The following is a 20,587-nucleotide window of genomic DNA, read 5'->3' on the forward strand; positions in this document are numbered from 1 at the left end:
TTGGCATCAAAGTTAGGATTTTTGCAAAGTGTCCTTTCATGAATAATTTCCTAAAGTTTGAGGCAAATTTGAGTTAGTTGTTGATATGAGGTGTGCACGCTTGAGATAGATTGGGATCCTTTTTTTCAACGACAGGAACATTTTCTGCATTGTTTACACGTTTTACACATTGTTCCGATGCGTAGAATTTTGAAAGTTTTAGTTCGGAAAAGGCAATTTAATTAGTTTGATTCTTTATCAACCATTATTCATTTACTATTTCCATTAAGAGGTATTTAGCAATCAACCGTGTACGATTTGCCCTATAGACTTTCTATTCTGGCCCTCCAGCAGATATTCTCGCTTCGCTTATAACGATAGTAACGCTAGTAACACGTTGCTCCTCACCTTTTCGTTTCTTACACGTGTGGGGTTTGACATCTTGTACTGTTTTGTAAATACTGAATAGCGGCATTTGTTTAAAAAAAAAAATGCTTCGTATTTTCTCAAACTAATCCGGTTAAATTCAAAATTCCAGTGATTCTGTGCATATTATCAAACAATCCAGTGCAAAAACATGAGTTCGGATACACAGATTATCAAACTGATCGAGGAAATTTTGGTAAGCTAAACAAAACACTAACATTAAATGCTATTAAACAATTACATTTTGTTTGCCGGGATAGGGCGAAAAAAATAATGATTTTGACTACGAAGGCCCTATGGTGGATGAGCTGGAGCTGCAGAAAATTGCGGAAGATGGGTATAAAAAGTTCGCTACGGCATTTGCGGCAATGCCGCAAGAGCTGAAGGAGTCTTCGCTTAGGCAGTATTTGAATTATGTCGCGGTTATTCCGCACCGAAATAAGGTACACAAACATATGCAGGTGCTGAACAAAATTGTAGGGCTTAACATCATCCCGGCGCGGCTACTTTGCGAACAGATTATGAGTTCGGAAAAGTTAGTCTACCAAAATCAAAGCTTCTGGATTGAGTGTTTTCAGGTAGAAAATGTGTAACTTAAATTAATTGTATAATGTATTAATTACTTATCAAATTATGTATAGGTTGTTCGTAAAACAATTGGTGGCGTCGATTACAAGGGGGTCCGAGAGATTATGAAGTGTTGTAAGGAAAAGGCTCTCTCCTTTCCATCGGCCATTGGTGCCAGTATTCTGCCTCAAATGCTGGAGCTGACTGAGGTTATTGAGCATATTTTCAATCGGAATGCTTGTTTGCTGCCTGCGTACTTTATCATTAATGAAATTCAAAAGCCGGATTTCCAGGAGACTCACTGGCGTATCGCCAATCTGATTGCCAACTTCATCGAAGAGTTTATCATCGTAGCTCAAATGCTAACTATCATCGGTCACTCATCAATGCTACCGATAGTGGAACATTCCTCCTATGCAGACAACTTGATAAATCCTTGGAAACTGGATCCAAACACACTCAAATTAGCGCTGCGAGGTAATCTGCCTTACGAACCAGAATTATTGCAGCCGCAGACGAAATTGCTTGGATTTGTTCTGGAGCAACCGTATTCGCGCGATATGGTCTGCTCGATGCTGAACCTCCAGAAGCAACACAAGCAGAAATGTGTTGCACTGGAAGATCAACTCGTTTGGTTAGTGATTTGCGCAATGGAATGCTCGGAAAAAGAACCAGTTCATCCAGTGGACGGAGATGACATGATTTCGAGTCATACGCAGTGGGTGTGGCTGCATCTGAGCTCTCAGTTGATCTATTTTGTGCTGTTCCAGTTTGCTACCTTCCAGAACATCGTGAATTCTCTTCACGATAAGCTCTCTGTGAGAAATTTGCGCCGTGGACGGGATCACTTGATGTGGGTTCTGTTGCAGTATATTTCTGGCAGTATTCAGCGGAACTCTATTTCTAATTTTCTGCCCATTTTGAAGTTATACGATATTTTGTATCCAGAAAAGGAACCATTACCGGTGCCAGATTATAACAGACCGTACTGCACCCATCAAATGGCACCGACATGCATTTGGATTCATCTGCTAAAGCGAGCCCAGTCAGAGCATTACAATATAAACCGACCGATCCCAACGGCTTTGAAGTTGCATCACGAATTTCTTCAGCATTTGGTCATGCCAAACAACAACGCTACACTTTGCATGGGTTCTGACTATCGGATTGCTTTGCTGTGTAATGCCTATTCGACAAATCAGGAACTTTTTTCCCGTCCAATGGCAGCCTTGATTGAGACCATTCTGGGCAATCCGAAGAATCAATCCGGAGCCGGAGGAACAAGTGCCGGAACCAGTGCAGGGCAGCAATTGCCGACAGTACCGCTTTCGATGTGTGTTCTGGACAGTTTAACTATCCACAGCAAAATGTCGCTGATTCACAGCATTGTTACCCATATGATCAAACAGGCACAGAACAAGAGTACAATTCCGAATGCGAACAATATGGCACCGGCTCTGGTGGAAACCTATTCTCGATTGCTCGTGTACACGGAGATTGAATCGCTGGGAATTAAAGGGTTTTTAAGTAAGTTATATTACTTGGGTGCATTTGATATTGTAATTCTGTGTTTTGAACTTTTTTAGGTCAGCTACTTCCTCAAGTATTTAAATACCACGCTTGGGGTATACTATACACGTTACTGGAAATGTTTTCCTACAGAATGCATCACATCCAACCACACTATCGCGTACAATTACTCTCTCATCTGCATTCGTTGGCTTCTGTACCGCACACAAACCAGATGCAGCTGCACTCCTGGTAAGTTTCGTTTATTTATGTCTCTAAACACACGCTTCATTTAACGATTTTCAGTGTTGAATCAACCGCACTTCGTCTCATCACCGGTTTGGGCTCGGTTGAAGTTCAAGCGCAACTATCGCGTTACGTTAACGAACCGAAAACACCTGGCAACATAGTTTCGGCCGAAAGTGAAGAACTTAATCGGGCTCTCATTCTAACACTGGCCCGTTCCATGCAAATCACTGGCACCGGTAATGATCCTCAATCGAGCACTTGGTGTAAGGATCTTCTAGCTAGTATTTTGCAAAACACTCCCCACTCTTGGTCGCAGCATACACTTTCTTGCTTCCCATCGGTGCTGAATGATTTCTTCGTACAGCACAGCATTCCGAAGGAGAACAAACAGCTGCTGAAAAAGTCAGTCGACGAGGAGTACCGTAACTGGGCGTCGATGTCCAACGAGAACGATATAATTGGCCACTTCGGGACGGCCGGTACGCCTCCGCTGTTTTTGTGCTTGCTGTTTAAGATGATCGTCGAGATGGATACGATCAGTCCGGTGGCTTACAAGTAAGTTTCCTCGGAAAAAAATCATTTATTTCACTACTAACAATAACTTTTGTATTTTCTTTAATTCTAAACAATAATAGAATCCTGGAACGCATTGGAGCTCGCGCCCTGTCCGCCCATCTGCGTAAGCTATGCGATTACCTCGTTTTTGAGGTTTCAAACGCCGGGGCAAGCGCCCACGTTAATAAATGCGTCGACACAATCAACGATATGATCTGGAAGTACAACATCATCACGATTGACCGGTTGGTGCTGTGTTTGACGCTGCGAACTCTCGACGGAAATGAAGCTCAGGTGAGCTTCTGTATCATCCAACTGCTGCTGCTGAAAACATCGGAGTTTAGAAGTCGCCTCCAGGAGTTCGTTAGCATCAACTCGCCGGAACATTGGAAGCAGAACAACTGGCACGAGCGCCATCTGGCGTTCCACCAGAAATTTCCGGAAAAGTTTGCACCCGATGAGTCCGTTTCGAACCCGTCTTTGCCGGTTTATTTCGGAAACGTTTGCTTGCGTTTCCTTCCCGTTTTGGATATCACCATTCATCGGTATTTGGAGGTACCTCCAACTATGAGCAAGACGCTGGACGTTTTACTGGACCACCTGGGGTCACTGTACAAGTTTCACGATAGACCAATAACGTATCTGTACAATACGTTACATTACTACGAGAGAAGGTTGCGCGACAGACCGCAGCTCAAAAAACGATTGGTAAATGTTTCGTACCGTACTGTGTTGTCTCTTATAGCGTTATCACTTTTTGTTCGTAGGTCGGTACCGTAATCGGTTCACTTAAAGATGTGCGCCCAGATAATTGGGCCCTAACGGAGCAGTATCAATCGTATATGCTTAAGAAGGACGAAACCATCACATGGATACCGGAGCTAACCTATTACATTCATTTGGTCCGCCGCATGCAGGACAGTATCCTTTTAAAAAAAGATCATTCGTCTTCTTTTTTTTATTTAGATTCCTCAATCAGTAAATTTCCTTGACAAGATTCGCTTCTCTTCAGCAATTGATGGCAGTAACGTATTCTCGGGAACCGATTGGCGCTTCAACGAATTTCCAAACCCACCGGCTCACGCGTTGTACGTGAGCTGTGTCGAACTGCTCGGTCTCCCGGTGGTACCACAAACCGTAGCGAACTGTCTCATCGACGTCGTGGTGAAGGGTTACCCGGTCATACCGTACCAAAGCGTACACAATTGGATCAATACGATCGGATTGATAATGGCTGCCCTGCCGGAGTCCTACTGGAGTGTAATCTACGAACGACTGAGAGATGTTATTAGCTCCAGTCAGCTCACGGAGTGGACCTACCGACAGAGTCCGTTCGATTTGTTCAACTTTAAAATTGTTACAGAAGCGATGCTAGAAAGAAGCTACGTGGTTATACTGGCGATCGCGCAAAGTATTTTACATCACAGCGGAATTGGGCAAATTTCCACTGTCACTGAGTGAGTTGTTGCGGTTAGAGTGAAGAATATTGCAATTAACAATCATTTCTTAATTTCAGCTACATTAAGGAAAAGTTTAAACCCATAATCAAAACTGAGTATCAACTCATATACCTTTGTCATGTTGTGGGTCCTTTTCTGAATCGGTTGAGCACCGAGCGACCGCGAGCTGTCTCAGACATCACTTTGGTTCTATACGAACTACTCGAGCAGGTGGACAAGGCTCAATCGTCAGTTCCTCTGAAGTATATGGATCCGATTTGCGATCTGCTTTACCACATCAAGTACATGTTTGTTGGTGATCTCATGAAATCGGAGCTGGAAACGATAATCCGTCGGTTACGCCCGGTGCTGCAAATGCGATTACGTTTCATCACCCGTCTGAACGTCGATGAAATTGGTGTCGATCAGCAGAGCACCGATTCTGGTACTCAGGCTAGTGTCGGGCAGACAGGCCACACTCAGTCGGCCGCAGTTGGTCCGACTGCTGGGCAACCAGGACAACATAACAGTGGTAACGCACAGCCAGTAGGAAACATCCAGCAGCAGCAGCAGCAAAAATAGTAGTATAATCGGCAAGTATATTTTTTTATCTTTTATTGAGATAACCTTAGATATTTTTCAAACCACAGCATTACGATAAATCCTCAATATAAAGCTAAGTAGGTTATCGAACGAACTCTCGAAGAAGTAGAACATGTGAGAATTCCTCTTGTGGCGATGTATTAATTCTGAACAGTTCGACGCACAATTTTGACTGTGATGGGATCTCTGGCCCTTAGAACCATATCGCCAATAAACACGATGTCCTCTCGTTTGGTAACGGGTAGAATGCGGTACTCCCGTAGAACTGAGCATATGATTGCTTTCAATTCAAGCATTGCGAAGCGCTGACCTAAAATCAGTGGATTTTGTAATTCCAGAGCTCGTAACGCTCTTTAGGATTTACCTATACAGTTTCTCGGCCCAGCACTGAACGGAATGTATGCGTACGGATTTCGTTTGACCACTTCCTCTGGCAGGAAACGATCCGGATCGAAACGTTCCGGGTCGGGAAATTGGCTGCTATCCCGGTGCAGATCGTAGATTTCGATGTTCATTATCGAACCCCTCGGAATGGTTTTACCATCGTAGTGAACATCCTCGGTGATTTCGCGCGATATGAAAGGAACCGGGGGATATATGCGAAGACATTCCTTGATGACTCGCTCCATGTATTTGAGGTTGCTATAATCGTGCAGTGTTAGCGGTTCGTTCGGTTCCGGTCGGTTTTTGAGAATAGCCGTCAATTCTTCATACACACGCTCTTGAACGTTTTCGTTTGTAGCTAATAGCAGAAATATAAAGACAAAGGCACTGGCAGTAGTGTCGTGTCCTTCGAAAGTAAATGTGTTGACTTCCCTGTTTGAAATTAGTTTAAAAAAAAGGTTAGAAATATTAAAACTCATAGCTAATTAGATTTGGGTACTCTCTTATTCCATTGGCATCGATTTCGTTCTTAGCCTCCGCTAGCAGCAAACTATCCAGCATGGCATATCTCTGCTTGATATTAGTATATATATTTTCCTCAGATAGATCTTCAATGCTCTGAACATTAAAGTGAAATAAATCTCTTCGCTGTTTGATAATATTCTCGGTAAACTGATGTATAGGCTTTAGGACCTCATCAAATTGAGCTTGATACCCGAAAGCTTTGTAAATTGAGTCTTCGAACAGTAACGGATTCATTACCCGATCCTGAATTATCTTCCCGACCTTTCGAATGTTGTTTTTGTATATATCGGCCGTATCCGTGGAATCCAACTTTACACCCATGGCTGTCTCTGTGGGAGGGTGAAATATTATATTGGCCGATTTGATTTCTATGCAGCCGGTCATCTACCTACCACAAATCGTGTTCAGCGTCACTTCTGTTGATAATGGCTGCAGCTCTGTAGCGGCACCATTATCAGCAGCTCTGCTCAACTGCGCATTCAGTTTTGCACACTCATCATGAAAAGTTTGTAAGAAACTTTGTAATATGTTGAAATGGAACGTAGGCGTTAGAATCCTTCTCCGGTGGTGCCATTTGCTTCCACTACTGTTGAGCAAGCCTTTGCCAATGAATGGGAAGGTTAATTTATACAGTGGACTTTTACGAGTTAGCCTCGAACTGGATAACAGCATCTCGACCTCCTTATGGTGGATCGCTTGAATTATCAGAACACCTCGGATCAGGAAGCGGTAACTTTGTCCGTTGTGTTCTAGCGCCCATGATCTCGCTTTTTTGAATGCTTCCGTTTGACTTTTGAACAGCGCTACAAACACGTTCTGCACAACCGGATAAATCGGGTAGCCGGGAAATTGGCCAGCCGCTCGGTAGCTCGGCAGAGAACGCAGATAAAATTCGTACAACAATAAGAGTAGAAGGAGAACCAGTAAAAGCCCGAGAGCGATCATTTCTGCGATGCTTTTGGGTTGATTGAAGATTTATGACTGAAAGCTGACTTGAGTGGTGATAGCAATATTATTCTTCTGATTATGCCGGCTGGTTTCGTTTTAGAAAGAGCGTTTCAAATACCATCAATCGGCACCAGCTACAATCACAGCAATATAAGTGTCAATAGAAAGTGTGAAAAAACAAGTCAAAAATGTCAAAAATAATAAATATAATATGAAAAAATGTGAAAAATGTCCAAAATATTAAAAATGTAAAATAATGTTTGCATTAAAAATTAGACTTTTTTTCGGACGATGACAAAGAAAAACCAAGACAGATAATTGAGTTTGATAAATTTCTCATTAATAAAAATCTACATCAACAGACAACAGATGTCCCAATTTGGGACTCCCAATGATGGTTGAGTATCCTAAAATAAAAATCAGTCACGATCGCTTCGATAAAATACAAAATAATACAATTTTTTTTATTCGTAAAAAAACACAGAAAAATTACGGCGGATTTTATCACGTTAAAATTTAAATCGAAGTCGGCCGCTACTCTGTTGAAGGTTCGCTGTCCAGCGACTATAGCGCTGTTTTGTGCGTAGTTAGTGCGTTGAAAGGGTATCCTCAGCATAACATTCATCCGTACAACCCTAGGCCGTACGTTCAGATTGATTGCCCTCATAATAGCAGGGCAATTGACAGCAAACAGAGTCCTTCACTCGTGGAGAGTCTCGAAGTGAGTCAGTCGGCATCGGCTCTCATAACTCGGTAAACGAAACTGGTTTTGCCAAGGTAGCCGAAGGAGAGCAAAGCGTAAGAAGTGGCGCTAAACCGATTCAATTCTTACCACCCTATTTCCGGAATATGGGTGCCAGACAATGGAACAATAAAATACCTTGAGGTAATACACGTTCGTCCTTTGCAATGCGGAAAATGAATCCCAAAGTACTGGATGCCTTATCTACTATGTAGAAACATGCCGTTTAGACGATAGTTAGCTATTCGCCGAGATCCTTTACATGGTCTACTCGTTGAATTTCGGTACCACAGAGCTTCGGAGGTGACAGGATGAAGAATTCGAGCGAAGGAAATTACGGAGCATTTCTCAGAATTAACAAACATACCGTTAAAGTTGCACCTATTATGAAGGCGTCAAACTCTCGCTCTAGGCAAATTGTATCCATCAATGAACGGATTTTCATCTAAATTTTCAAATCGTCAGCGAAGGATAATCGAGGACATTTAAGTACGTAGTTAACATCATTGAAGTACAACAAGAAGATCAACGGTCTCAAGTGGCTGCCTTGTGGAATTCCGGATGAGGCCAAATAAGCAAAAGCCAGGGATGACAACCCTGTGAAATCACTTCTCTTCAATAATCCTGCCGGCACCCCAAATAAAAGGGCGCAGCGTGCACGATGGCTCGATCAAATCGAAGGAGACTTGCGGGTGATGAGACGCCTGGGGAACAGGCATAACACAGTTCAAAACCGAGCAACATGGCGACAAGTTCACGGCTCTCGTCTGACTGGTAAGGTGAGTAAGCTCCGTTCAGAAGTGCCGCCGCGTCGAAACCGGACATCGTGCGGCGCATTGTGGATGGCGGAAACTCTCGTTCCGGCATCTACAACATCTTAGAACTTTTGAACAGTAATCAGAACATCGAAATAAAGCCTGGTTCCGGGCGACCGACGATCTTGAGCGACAAGAGCGGCCGCGGAGTACTTGCCGCGGTGACACGAATGTTGAAGGCTACAGAAGTAAAAGAAGATTTGTGGGATAACATCGAGCATGATTGCGAACCCAAAAGTCTACCTGTGAGAATGACCTGCAAAGCCAGTCTGAGTCTTTAGGAGTTATCAGCGACAGCTGATTCTTCTGCGTGTGATGAGAATCCGCTCAGACACAAAAATTACGCCTTCACCGCAGTGTGTGTAGTTGATAGGGGCGAGCAATAGAATAGTCGGCAGTGGATACGAACAGCACCACCGTCATAGTAGTTTAATTGGTCAAAACACCATGCCGGAGACAGGGAAATTGCGGGTTCAAGTTCCGTCTGAATGCGGTATATTTTTCCAAGTCTGTATCATAATTTCAGTTCGCGTATTTTTCGCTTTTCCAACTGCACACACTGTCTGCTTTAGAGACTCAACATTGATCTCTCGAGCCGCTTCAATTTTGAAATCATTGACAAAATCAGGCCGGATAGAAAATCATCTGAATTTTTAACGAACGCATATCGAGAATTTGCTAACCCCCCTTTGGTTTGTGTGTGGCCTATCCCTTTTAAGTGAGATATTTCTGTCTGCATGGAAAACTGCATATATATTTCCCGTCCACAAAAAAGGGGACCGAAAGGATATGAACAACTATCGAGGAATATCGTCTTAATTCTGTGCTACTTCAAATGGTTTGAGCTTGTTATTCTAACTCCTTTGTTGTCACACTGCAAACAATACCCGAGTATCAACACGGTTTCGTCTCGGGTAGATCAACAACTTCAAGTCTCTTGTGTCTTAGATCGTATGTTGCGAAAGCATGGCAGATCGCGCTCAAACAAAATTAATCACGCCATTACGATTGCCAAACTAGGAAGACTCGGCATCAGCGGCTGTGTATTAGTCGGTAGGAAACTGATTGAGACAATCGATGTTTTTCAAGCGAATGCTTATTTGGCCTCATCCGGAATTCCACAAGGCAGCCACTTGAGACCGTTGATTTTCTTGTTGTACTTCAATGCTGTTAACTACGTACTTAAATGTCCTCGATTATCCTTCGCTGACGATTTGAAAATTTAGATGAAAATCCGTTCATAGGTGGATACAATTTGCCTAGAGCGAGAGTTTGACGCCTTCATAATAGGTGCAACCTTAACGGCAGTGCTGATAAAGGTCATTTTCCCCAGCAAAATTCTTCGAAAATTATAGCCAATCATTTTCAATTTTCACTTCCAATGATCGCAGCACTCTTTCAGATACACTAGATTTTCGTCCTAGTAACGGGCTGTTATACTCAGATGAAATAGATCGCGCGCATTGTTCACGGTTACGGAATAAAATTTGACGACAAATCCAACCAAATGATCTTCACTTCAAAGCGAAAAAGAAAAACAAACAGTCCTCTCAACCAAAATGAACCTCACCGAAACATTTTTTCACTGGCACTGACCGATGCCTTGACAATCTTCGTTAACTGATAAACTGATTTTGTTGTCTTGCTTTCATCGCATGAAATATAATGAGGTGTTTTGACAGTTCACTTCCATGCAAATAGCGGGAAGGGAGAACTCTGAAAGGATTGTAGAAAAATAACGTTTATGGATGCTTTTTTTCACTTTCACTCAAGAGTGTCAACAAATATCAACCCTGTAACGGTATGTTTGTTAATTCTGAGAAATGCTCCGTAATTTCCTTCGCTCGAATTCTTCATCCTGTCACCTTCAACTATAAGCTCTGTGGTACCGAAATTCAACGAGTAGACCATGTAAAGGATCTCGGCGAATAGCTAACTATCGTCTAAACGGCATGTTTCTACATAGTAGATAAGGCATCCAGTACTTTGGGATTCATTTTCCGCATTGCAAAGGACGAACGTGTATTACCTCAAGGTATTTTATTGTTCCATTGTCTGGCACCCATATTCCGGAAATGGGGTGGTAAGAATTGAATCGGTTTAGCGCCACTTCTTACGCTTTGCTCTCCTTCGGCTACCTTGGCAAAACCAGTTTCGTTTACCGAGTTATGAGAGCCGATGCCGACTGACTCACTTCGAGACTCTCCACGAGTGAAGGACTTTGTTTGCTGTCAATTGCCCTGCTATTATGAGGGCAATCAATCTGAATGTACGGCCTAGGGTTGTACGGCTGAATGTTATGCTGAGGATACCCTTTCAACGCACTAACTACGCACAAAACAGCGCTATAGTCGCTGGACAGCGAACCTTCAACAGAAAGGCGGTCGACTTCGATTTAAATTTTAACGTGATAAAATCCGCCGTAATTTTTCTGTGTTTTTTTACGAATAAAAAAAAATTGTATTATTTTGTATTTTATTGAAGCGATCGTGACTGATTTTTATTTTAGGATACTCACCATCATCGGGAGTCCCAAATTGGGACATCTGTTGTCTGTTGATGTAGATTTTTATTAATGAGAAATTTATCAAACTCAATTATCTGTCTTGGTTTTTCTTTGTCATCGTCCGAAAAAAAGTCTAATTTTTAATGCAAACATTATTTTACATTTTTAATATTTTGGACATTTTTCACATTTTTTCATATTATATTTATTATTTTTGACATTTTTGACTTGTTTTTTCACACTTTCTATTGACACTTATATTGCTGTGATTGTAGCTGGTGCCGATTGATGGTATTTGAAACGCTCTTTCTAAAACGAAACCAGCCGGCATAATCAGAAGAATAATATTGCTATCACCACTCAAGTCAGCTTTCAGTCATAAATCTTCAATCAACCCAAAAGCATCGCAGAAATCGCTCTCGGGCTTTTACTGGTTCTCCTTCTACTCTTACTGTTGTACGAATTCTATCTGCGTTCTCTGCCGAGCTACCGAGCGGCTGGCCAATTTCCCGGCTACCCGATTTATCCGGTTGTGCAGAACGTGTTTGTAGCGCTGTTCAAAAGTCAAACGGAAGCATTCAAAAAAGCGAGATCATGGGCGCTACAACACAACGGACAAAGTTACCGCTTCCTGATCCGAGGTGTTCTGATAATTCAAGCGATCCACCATAAGGAGGTCGAGATGCTGTTATCCAGTTCGAGGCTAACTCGTAAAAGTCCACTGTATAAATTAATCTTCCCATTCATTGGCAAAGGCTTGCTCAACAGTAGTGGAAGCAAATGGCACCACCGGAGAAGGATTCTAACGCCTACGTTCCATTTCAACATATTACAAAGTTTCTTACAAACTTTTCATGATGAGTGTGCAAAACTGAATGCGCAGTTGAGCAGAGCTGCTGATAATGGTGCCGCTACAGAGCTGCAGCCATTATCAACAAAAGTGACGCTGAACACGATTTGTGGTAGGTAGATGACCGGCTGCATAGTAATCAAATCGGCCAATATAATATTTCACCCTCCCACAGAGACAGCCATGGGTGTAAAGTTGGATTCCACGGATACGGCCGATATATACAAAAACAACATTCGAAAGGTCGGGAAGATAATTCAGGATCGGGTAATGAATCCGTTACTGTTCGAAGACTAAATTTACAAAGCTTTCGGGTATCAAGCTCAATTTGATGAGGTCCTAAAGCCTATACATCAGTTTACCGAGAATATTATCAAACAGCGAAGAGATTTATTTCACCTTAATGTTCAGAGCATTGAAGATCTATCTGAGGAAAATATATATACTAATATCAAGCAGAGATATGCCATGCTGGATAGTTTGCTGCTAGCGGAGGCTAAGAACGAAATCGATGCCAATGGAATAAGAGAGTACCCAAATCTAATTAGCTATGAGTTTTATTATTTCTAACCTTTTTTTTAAACTAATTTCAAACAGGGAAGTCAACACATTTACTTTCGAAGGACACGACACTACTGCCAGCGCCTTTGTCTTTATATTTCTGCTATTAGCTACAAACGAAAACGTTCAAGAGCGTGTGTATGAAGAATTGACGGCTATTCTCAAAAACCGACCGGAACCGAACGAACCGCTAACACTGCACGATTATAGCAACCTCAAATACATGGAGCGAGTCATCAAGGAATGTCTTCGCATATATCCCCCGGTTCCTTTCATATCGCGCGAAATCACCGAGGATGTTCACTACGATGGTAAAACCATTCCGAGGGGTTCGATAATGAACATCGAAATCTACGATCTGCACCGGGATAGCAGGCAATTTTCCGACCCGGAACGTTTCGATCCGGATCGTTTCCTGCCAGAGGAAGTGGTCAAACGAAATCCGTACGCATACATTCCGTTCAGTGCTGGGCCGAGAAACTGTATAGGTAAATCCTAAAGAGCGTTACGAGCTCTGGAATTACAAAAACCACTGATTTTAGGTCAGCGCTTCGCAATGCTTGAATTGAAAGCAATCATATGCTCAGTTCTACGGGAGTACCGCATTCTACCCGATACCAAACGAGAGGACATCGTGTTTATTGGCGATATGGTTCTAAGGGCCAGAGATCCCATCACAGTCAAATTTGTGCGTCGAACTGTTCAGAATTAATACATCGCCACAAGAGGAATTCTCACATGTTCTACTTCTTTGAGAATTCGTTCGATAACCTACTTAGCTTTATATTGAGGATTTATCGTAATGCTGTGGTTTGAAAAATATCTAAAGTTATCTCAATAAAAGATAAAAAAAATATACTTGCCGATTATACTACTATTCACTTTCGCCAGGTGTACAATGGGATACTCTCCAAGCAGCGGGTGCAACTCATAGTTCATGCGCGGTCGTCATTCTCCGTCGTCCGTCTGTACTTCACCGTAGATAGTCCGCAGCATCTTCTGTTAGAAAACTCCAAGAGCGACTCGATCGAAGTGTCTTCCGAAGTTCAAAGTAGGCAGAGACGCATCCAGTCTGGATGCGCCTCTGGATCTCTTCGCTGGTGTTATTGTCGGCGGTCACCAGTGACCCAAAATACACGAACTCGTCGACCACCTCAAGCTCATCGTCGTCTACAGAGATTTGAGCTTGGAGGCTGATGTTATTCTTCTTGGAGCCTCTCGCTCTCTTTTGGAAATCGCTCCCCTCGTGCCGATGTTCGCCCTCCGGATCACCCCTGAAGGACGATGTTTAACAGAAAACAAGAAAGTTCATCACCTTGTCTTGACCCTTTGCGCGATTCAAAGGAGCTTGAGAGTATTCCCGAAACACGCACGTAGCACATCACTTGCACCATGGTGGAACCATCGAGTCAGTTTATCCAGAAATCCGTTGTTATGTATGATCTGCCATAGCTGTTCTCGATCATAGGCCACCGTGAAGTCGATGAAGATGTCATATGTAGGCACTCTGATCTGTCGGATTGAGAAGATCTGGTCTGTAGTGGCACGGGCACGACGGAACAGGATCTGTGAGAGTATCTTGTAAGCGGTGTTGATAAGCGAAATATCGCGGTAGTTGCGGCACTCCAGCTTGTCGCCCTTCTTGTAGATGAGGCAGACGATTCGTCGGGCAGTTGTTCCTCCTTCCAAATCCTGGAAATGACCCATTGCAGCGCTCTAGCTAGCGGCTCTCTCCCACGTTTAAAGAGTTCGCTCGGCAGTCCGTCTTTGCCAGTGGCTTTGTTGTTCTTCAGCTTCCCGATCTGAACAGAGCAGCTACACTGTTCTCGACATCTTGGTTAGAGTTTGACTGTTAGAGCTGTCAACTTTTTTCTACTGACTACTGGGTTACCATGATTGATATTGCATGGGTAGTTTCGTCTGTGCGTGTGAAGGTCAACCCTTTAATGCAAACTTTATGTCAAAAATTATTAAAATCAAAGACTAAAGATATTGTGTAATTTCACAAGAAAATGGGTAACCATTTTATTCGACCATTTTTTGATCTTTTTTAAACTTTGAAGAACGAAATTTATTCAACTTCACTCCAGAAATTCATGAACAATCGTCTATCAATCGCCTCAGTTCCATTGACAGTTTTTCGTTAGGCCCAAATAATGTAGTTCCCTTCTGTAAAACTTTGCTTAAGATCGCTGAATCACCGCTGGTGTCTGATTTCTAAAATACTTCTAAATCACCGATTCCAGCTCTTGCTACATTTCATTAGAAACTGAAGAGTCCAATACTTTTAGTTTGTTGAAGAAAAAGCTGAGTGTTCGGCAACCAGATTTTAGAGCATTTGAATGCCTTCGTAATTAATGTGAAATCGCGGCCACGACCCAAGTTACACTGACTGAGTTTTATTAATTTATTTATTTCTGGTCGCATTGATTTACGGGTTTCAATTTTTTTTATATCAATTTACAGGTTTCAGAATTTTCTGTCAATAATCAAAGAAAAAATCAAGCAACTATCCGCTTAGTAGTAAACTCACTAGCAAAAAAAGACATGAGACGAAGAAAATATTTCTTAATTTATCGTTTACTGAATAAGACAGCATATATTTTTGACGAATAGATTAAGCAAATAATTTGATATTACACTCAAGCAAATATTGACCGTCGTTTCAAGCAAATATTTGCTTGGTATAATGCACACTATGAAGCTGCTTTACACTTCTACGACGTAAGTTTCGTGTTTTGATACGATATTTAGTTTTATTGCAATATTGTAAGGAAAATTTTCCGAGGAGCTCGGGAATCCCGGGATCCCGGGAATCAATATTCCTATTCCCTGGATCCGGGAATCCCGGGAAAAGGCAATTCCCGGGAAATCGTTCCCGGGATTGCAAACCCTAATAACCATCAATGTTTGACTAACCCTTTGAATTTTTTTTCGCGGTGATAATACACACCATAATACAGAAAGACAAAATTATTGTCTACAAATTTGCCGAAGACGACAAATCGATTAAACAAATTGTTCTGGCTCTAAAAATATTTGTAATCATCAATACCCTCTTACATTGGTGGGGAGCCCACCCAGGAGACCTTATAAGGCTTTACCAAACAACGATATTGTCTGTTATTGAATACGGGTGTTTCTGCTTCCGCTCCGCAGCAAACACACATTTGATCAAACTGGAGCGAATACAATATCGTTGTTTGCGTATCGCCTTAGGTTGCATGCAGTCGACCCATACGATGAGTTTGGAGGTCTTAGCTGGAGTACTACCATTGAAAAACCGCTTCTGGAGCCTGTCTTCTCGTATTCTTATCAAATGTGAGGTCTTGAACCGTCCCTTGATTGAAAATTTTGAAAGGTTAATCGAACTTAATTCTCAAACCCGTTTTATGACATTGTATTTCAATCACATGTCCCAAAATATTAACCCTTCTTCGAATATTCCAAATCGTGTCGACTTATCAAATACTTCTGATTCTACTGTGTTTTTCGATACATCCATGATAGAAGAAACTCGTGGAATCCCGGATCATTTACGCGTGCAGCAGATCCCCAAAATTTTTTCCAATAAATATCGAAACATCAACTGCGACAATATGTACTACACTGACGGATCACTTCTTGATGGGTCCACTGGCTTCGGTATCTTCAATAACAATTTAACCGTCTCCCATAAGCTCGATAATCCTGCTTCTGTTTACGTCGCAGAATTAGCTGCAATTCAGTACACCCTAGGGATTATCGAAAAAATGCCCACGGACCATTATTTCATCTTTACGGACAGTCTCAGTTCCATTGAGGCTCTCCGATCGATGAAAGACGTTAAGCACTCTCCGTATTTCCTGGGGAAAATACGGGAACATCTGAGTGCTTTATCCGAAAAATCTACTCAGATTACCTTAGCGTGGGTCCCTTCTCACTGCTCGATACCGGGTAATGAGAAAGCGGACTTTTTGGCTAAGGTGGGCGCAACAAACGGTGATATTTATGAAAGACCAATTGCCTTTAATGAATTTTTTGCATTTGTACGTCAGAATACGATCATCAGTTGGCAAAATTCTTGGACCAAGGGGGAACTGGGAAGGTGGTTACATTCCATAATCCCCAAGGTATCGACGAACCCGTGGTTCAAGGGGTTGGATGTAGGTCGGGATTTCATTTGCGTGATGTCCCGGCTTATGTCCAATCACTATAGATTTGACGCGCATCTCCGTCGTGTTGGGCTCGGGGAGAGTGGTATCTGTGCCTGTGGTGAAGGTTATCACGACATAGAGCACGTTGTTTGGTCATGCCCTGTACACCGTGACGCCAGGTCTAGATTAGTAGCTTCCCTGCAGGCCGAAGGTAGGCAGCCGGCTGTTCCTGTTCGTGATGTCTTGGCGAGCCGTGACCTATCCTACATGTCCCTTATATACGTTTTCCTGAAATCCATCCACGCCCCAGTTTAGTCCTATCCCCTTCCGCCTACATCCAACCAAACGACAAGAACACGTTAAGACCCCGGATCCGGAAACAGCAACTAGACCCGCACGATACTCTCAGGCCCCGAGGGAGACAACCCAATATACCAGTCCGTAATATCTTGGCCCAGCAGCGGAACATATTCAATATGCTGCTTACCTATGGCGATGGAAAACCATCAAACAACAAATCAGTGCTTTTCATGCAAAACATTCTAGCTTAAGTTAGATTTAGTTTCAGCTCGTAGTCGGCAGCGAGGATAAAAAATTTGCTTTTAGTTATTAAGATACTTTAGAAAGTAAGCTACCAGATATAATTGGCGCCGTTAAACATTGAATTGTATTTGTGCCGTGTCAAATAAACTATAGATGAGGAAAAAAAAATACCCTCTTACAAATTATCCGTTATTCAAATGAAAAAAAACTAATCTCTGCAAAGTTTCAACCAAATCAAAAATGACAAAAAAAAATATTAAAACTGAGACAGTTTTTATGGACTTGCTCTATTGAACAAAATTATAACTAATAACTTTAAAAGTTTTAAATTTATTTTACAATGCTTTGAGTGTTTAGTTATAAAGAAATATCAAAACGTCAAGAATGCATGAAAAGTTTCAAAAGTCAACATCGAGTAGAACAGTCTTTTATCACGTTTTAGGGGTCAACGATAGTGAAATTCAGTATGGCATCATGTCATGGCTCTTGAACTACTGTCGGTGACAATTGTATAACAAGGCATGCATCCTCATGCGGCTTGTGCTTATTAAAAAAGTCTAGAAACATTGATGCGCTTTTGATCAACGACTTTCCCCACCCTAATGGCACATATTGTATGTTAGCACGCGAATAGAGGTTAATTTACGCTTCTCGCACACACCAATCAAAACAACGCCAACGAAGACATTTATTTTCGAAACGCATCACTCAACTGCGTGCCACAAATGTAACCTCAATGGGATTCGTACTGCGCAGCACTAAGTCCGCAACGAAGTTGATCTCCTCCAAGTGTGTCACTGGCAATACTTTGAACTGGAGCAGCGTATGCGCTACAACCGCTTTCAGCTCCATCATTGCGTACTTCTGCCCAACGCAATTCCTCGGTCCAGCACTGAATGGGACGTACGCGTATGGATTACGGCGATCGACGTTCTCCGGTAGAAAACGATCCGCATCAAACTCATCCGGATTTGGGAACTGTTCCGGATCCCGGTGAAGGTCGAATATATGCACATTTACAACCACACCTGCTGGTATCATATTCCCATCAGCCAGAATGATATCCTCGGTAACAGCTCTAGATATGAAAGGTACCGGTGGCCAGAGACGTAGACATTCTTTTATCGCGCGATCCATGAATTTCATTTCGGTGTAATCCTGAGGAGTGAACCACTTACCTTCGCTGGTCTTACTGGCGTGAACCCTACTGATTTCATTATAAATGCGCTCCTGAACCTGCTGCTCTCGTGCTAGTGTAAAGAATATGAATACCAATGCCGATGCCGTGGTGTCGTGACCCTCGAAAGTGAACGTGTCCACTTCTTCGCGAATACCTTCTTCGTCGATTTGGTGCTTTTCTTCAGCTAACAGGAGAGAATCGAGCATCGCGTACCGCTTCTTGGTGCTGGTGTAACTGTAATTATCAACATTATTATCAAGATCTCGAGTGTAGTGGAAGGAAATTACATGTTTTCTTCCGTCAAATCTTCGATGTTGTTTGAAAGCTGCTTGAATTGATCTCTTCTTTGGTTTATGATGCTGGTCGTAAAAGCGTGCACAGGTCGTAGTAGTTTGTTAAGAGCTTTTCGATAGCCGGTTATTGTACAGATGGAATCGAGGTGCATCCACGGACGCATCAGCCGATAGACTAACAATTCACCAATCCGGTACAGTTTCTGCCGGTACTCATCTGCCCCTGCTATCGAAGATAGTTTCACTCCCATGGACGTTTCACAAATTGTACTCAAAGTGAATCGAGACATCAGTGGTCGCAAATCTGTAGCTTTGTTCGAGCTGGCATGGTGGCTTAAGGTAGATAATAGTTGTTCACACTCTTCCAGGAACGTTTGATGAAATCCATTGAGAATATTGAAGTGGAAAGTTGGCGTCAGAATTCGGCGGCGGTGCATCCATTTCGATCCTGCGCTATTCAGCAGGCCTAATCCAAGAAAGGGATGTAAGAATTTGTAGAACCGACTTTTGTCGGTATTTTTGACGCTAGCCAACAATGGTTCCGCTTCTCGTACTCGCACGATATTTAGAACGCACATCCTGCGGCTTCCCCAGAAGCGATAAGAGCCACCGTATCGCTTTGGCCAAAGGCGTGCGCGCTGGAATGTTTTAGCTGTAAACGAAGCAGGATGATTCCCGAGTTTTCGTTTTACAATGACGTTTCAGCTTACCTTGGTCCAAGAATAGAACTTCACTCAGTGTTCCGATAATGGGCCGTACCGGTGGTCCGGCAAATTTATTCAAAGCACGAAACAGCCGACCCTGTTTATCGATCGTCTGTAGAACATGAACTACCAGCAGTAGTACGCACACGAAACAAAGAAAATTTTGGATCCATTGGATCATTTTATTCTGTAGGACTTTTACCTATGTTCAGCACGAAAACGAAATCAACTCTGAACGTCGATTGATTATGAGGCACCAGTTTTATTATAATTGCAGAGCGTGTTTTATCAACACTTCAACCGATTGTGTCTGAGGACGATAAGGGGTCTGCGGGGATGAATCGTCGAATTAAGTTCTGCTCAGCAGCTGAGTAATCATCTTATTGCCGCGGTGATGTACTCCTAAAAGCGGCAAAGAGCGGGAGTGGGCTAATCTGATCGAGATTTAGTTTTCAGCCAAACACTTTCCTTGCACTAAGCAAGCTCGCAGCAGGTTTTTCCAATATATTGAATTTCTGCATCGTTTCTTGCTTTTTTGTACGTTTGTAGTGTTTATACCCGCCTAACTTTTGCCAATATATAACATTATGTTACATAAAATTTCCGTACTTTTCTACACAGACAGAATTTGTGTAAAGTCGATTCGATTCGGATTTAAATTATAAGATACGTTTTTGCCTTTCTCCTAGAAAGGTATAGCAATCACTTGCAAAACCGAAAGTATAAAAGTGCTCCAAAGGGCCGAATGGCATATATCACTCGACTCAGCTCGACGAGCTGAGCATTTTCTGTATGTGTGTGTGTATGTGTGTGTGTGTGTGTGTGTGTGTGTGTGTGTGTGTGTGTGTGTATGTGCAGATTTTTATTCTCACTCACTTTTCTCAGAGATGGCTGGACCGATTTTCATGAAATTAATTGCAAATGAAAGGTCTTGTTGCCCCATAAGACCCTATTGAATTTTATTGTAATCGGATTTTTAGTTTAGAGGTTATGTTTAAAAGTGTGAAAATCACGAAACAACAATATTTCAGAAACTACACAACCGATTTGAACAAAATTGGTCTCAAAAGAAC

At 42.4% G+C, this 20,587-nt stretch overlaps 3 protein-coding genes and 1 pseudogene across 4 annotated transcripts; 2 read left to right on the forward strand and 2 right to left on the reverse strand.

Annotated features, from left to right (window-relative positions):
• The first annotated feature begins 424 nt into the window (after window positions 1–424).
• LOC129724671 (mediator of RNA polymerase II transcription subunit 23) lies at window positions 425–14,836 on the forward strand. 2 transcript variants are annotated; one of them, XM_055679751.1, is made up of 10 exons: window positions 425–601; window positions 666–983; window positions 1,047–2,499; window positions 2,559–2,733; window positions 2,788–3,285; window positions 3,366–3,993; window positions 4,053–4,206; window positions 4,298–4,742; window positions 4,802–5,317; window positions 13,550–14,836. In XM_055679751.1, the coding sequence occupies exons 1-9, from the start codon at window positions 557–559 to the stop codon at window positions 5,304–5,306; spliced, it is 4,221 nt and encodes a 1,406-aa protein (XP_055535726.1). In that variant the 5' UTR covers window positions 425–556; the 3' UTR covers window positions 5,307–5,317; window positions 13,550–14,836. The 2 variants fall into 2 exon arrangements, with proteins under 2 accessions (XP_055535726.1, XP_055535725.1); XM_055679750.1 differs by lacking the exon at window positions 13,550–14,836 and having other exon boundaries at window positions 4,802–5,412.
• On the reverse strand, window positions 3,809–7,229 carry LOC129724673 (probable cytochrome P450 4ac2). The gene is made up of 4 exons (XM_055679753.1): window positions 6,629–7,229; window positions 6,211–6,565; window positions 5,692–6,143; window positions 3,809–5,637 (listed from the first exon to the last, which is right to left on the reverse strand). The coding sequence occupies exons 1-4, from the start codon at window positions 7,179–7,181 to the stop codon at window positions 5,468–5,470; spliced, it is 1,530 nt and encodes a 509-aa protein (XP_055535728.1). The 5' UTR covers window positions 7,182–7,229; the 3' UTR covers window positions 3,809–5,467.
• On the forward strand, window positions 11,636–13,520 carry LOC129725418 (probable cytochrome P450 4ac2; annotated as a pseudogene).
• Window positions 14,837–16,845: 2,009 nt separating the features above from the next.
• LOC129724672 (cytochrome P450 4C1-like) lies at window positions 16,846–19,826 on the reverse strand. Its single transcript, XM_055679752.1, has 3 exons — window positions 19,521–19,826; window positions 18,805–19,462; window positions 16,846–18,751 (listed from the first exon to the last, which is right to left on the reverse strand). Exons 1-3 carry the CDS (start codon window positions 19,693–19,695, stop codon window positions 18,046–18,048), a joined length of 1,539 nt encoding a protein of 512 aa, XP_055535727.1. The 5' UTR covers window positions 19,696–19,826; the 3' UTR covers window positions 16,846–18,045.
• Between the last annotated feature and the right edge of the window lie 761 nt (window positions 19,827–20,587).

The sequence above is a fragment of the Wyeomyia smithii genome, chromosome 2 (assembly GCF_029784165.1).
Source record: "Wyeomyia smithii strain HCP4-BCI-WySm-NY-G18 chromosome 2, ASM2978416v1, whole genome shotgun sequence".
Lineage (NCBI taxonomy): Eukaryota > Metazoa > Arthropoda > Insecta > Diptera > Culicidae > Wyeomyia > Wyeomyia smithii.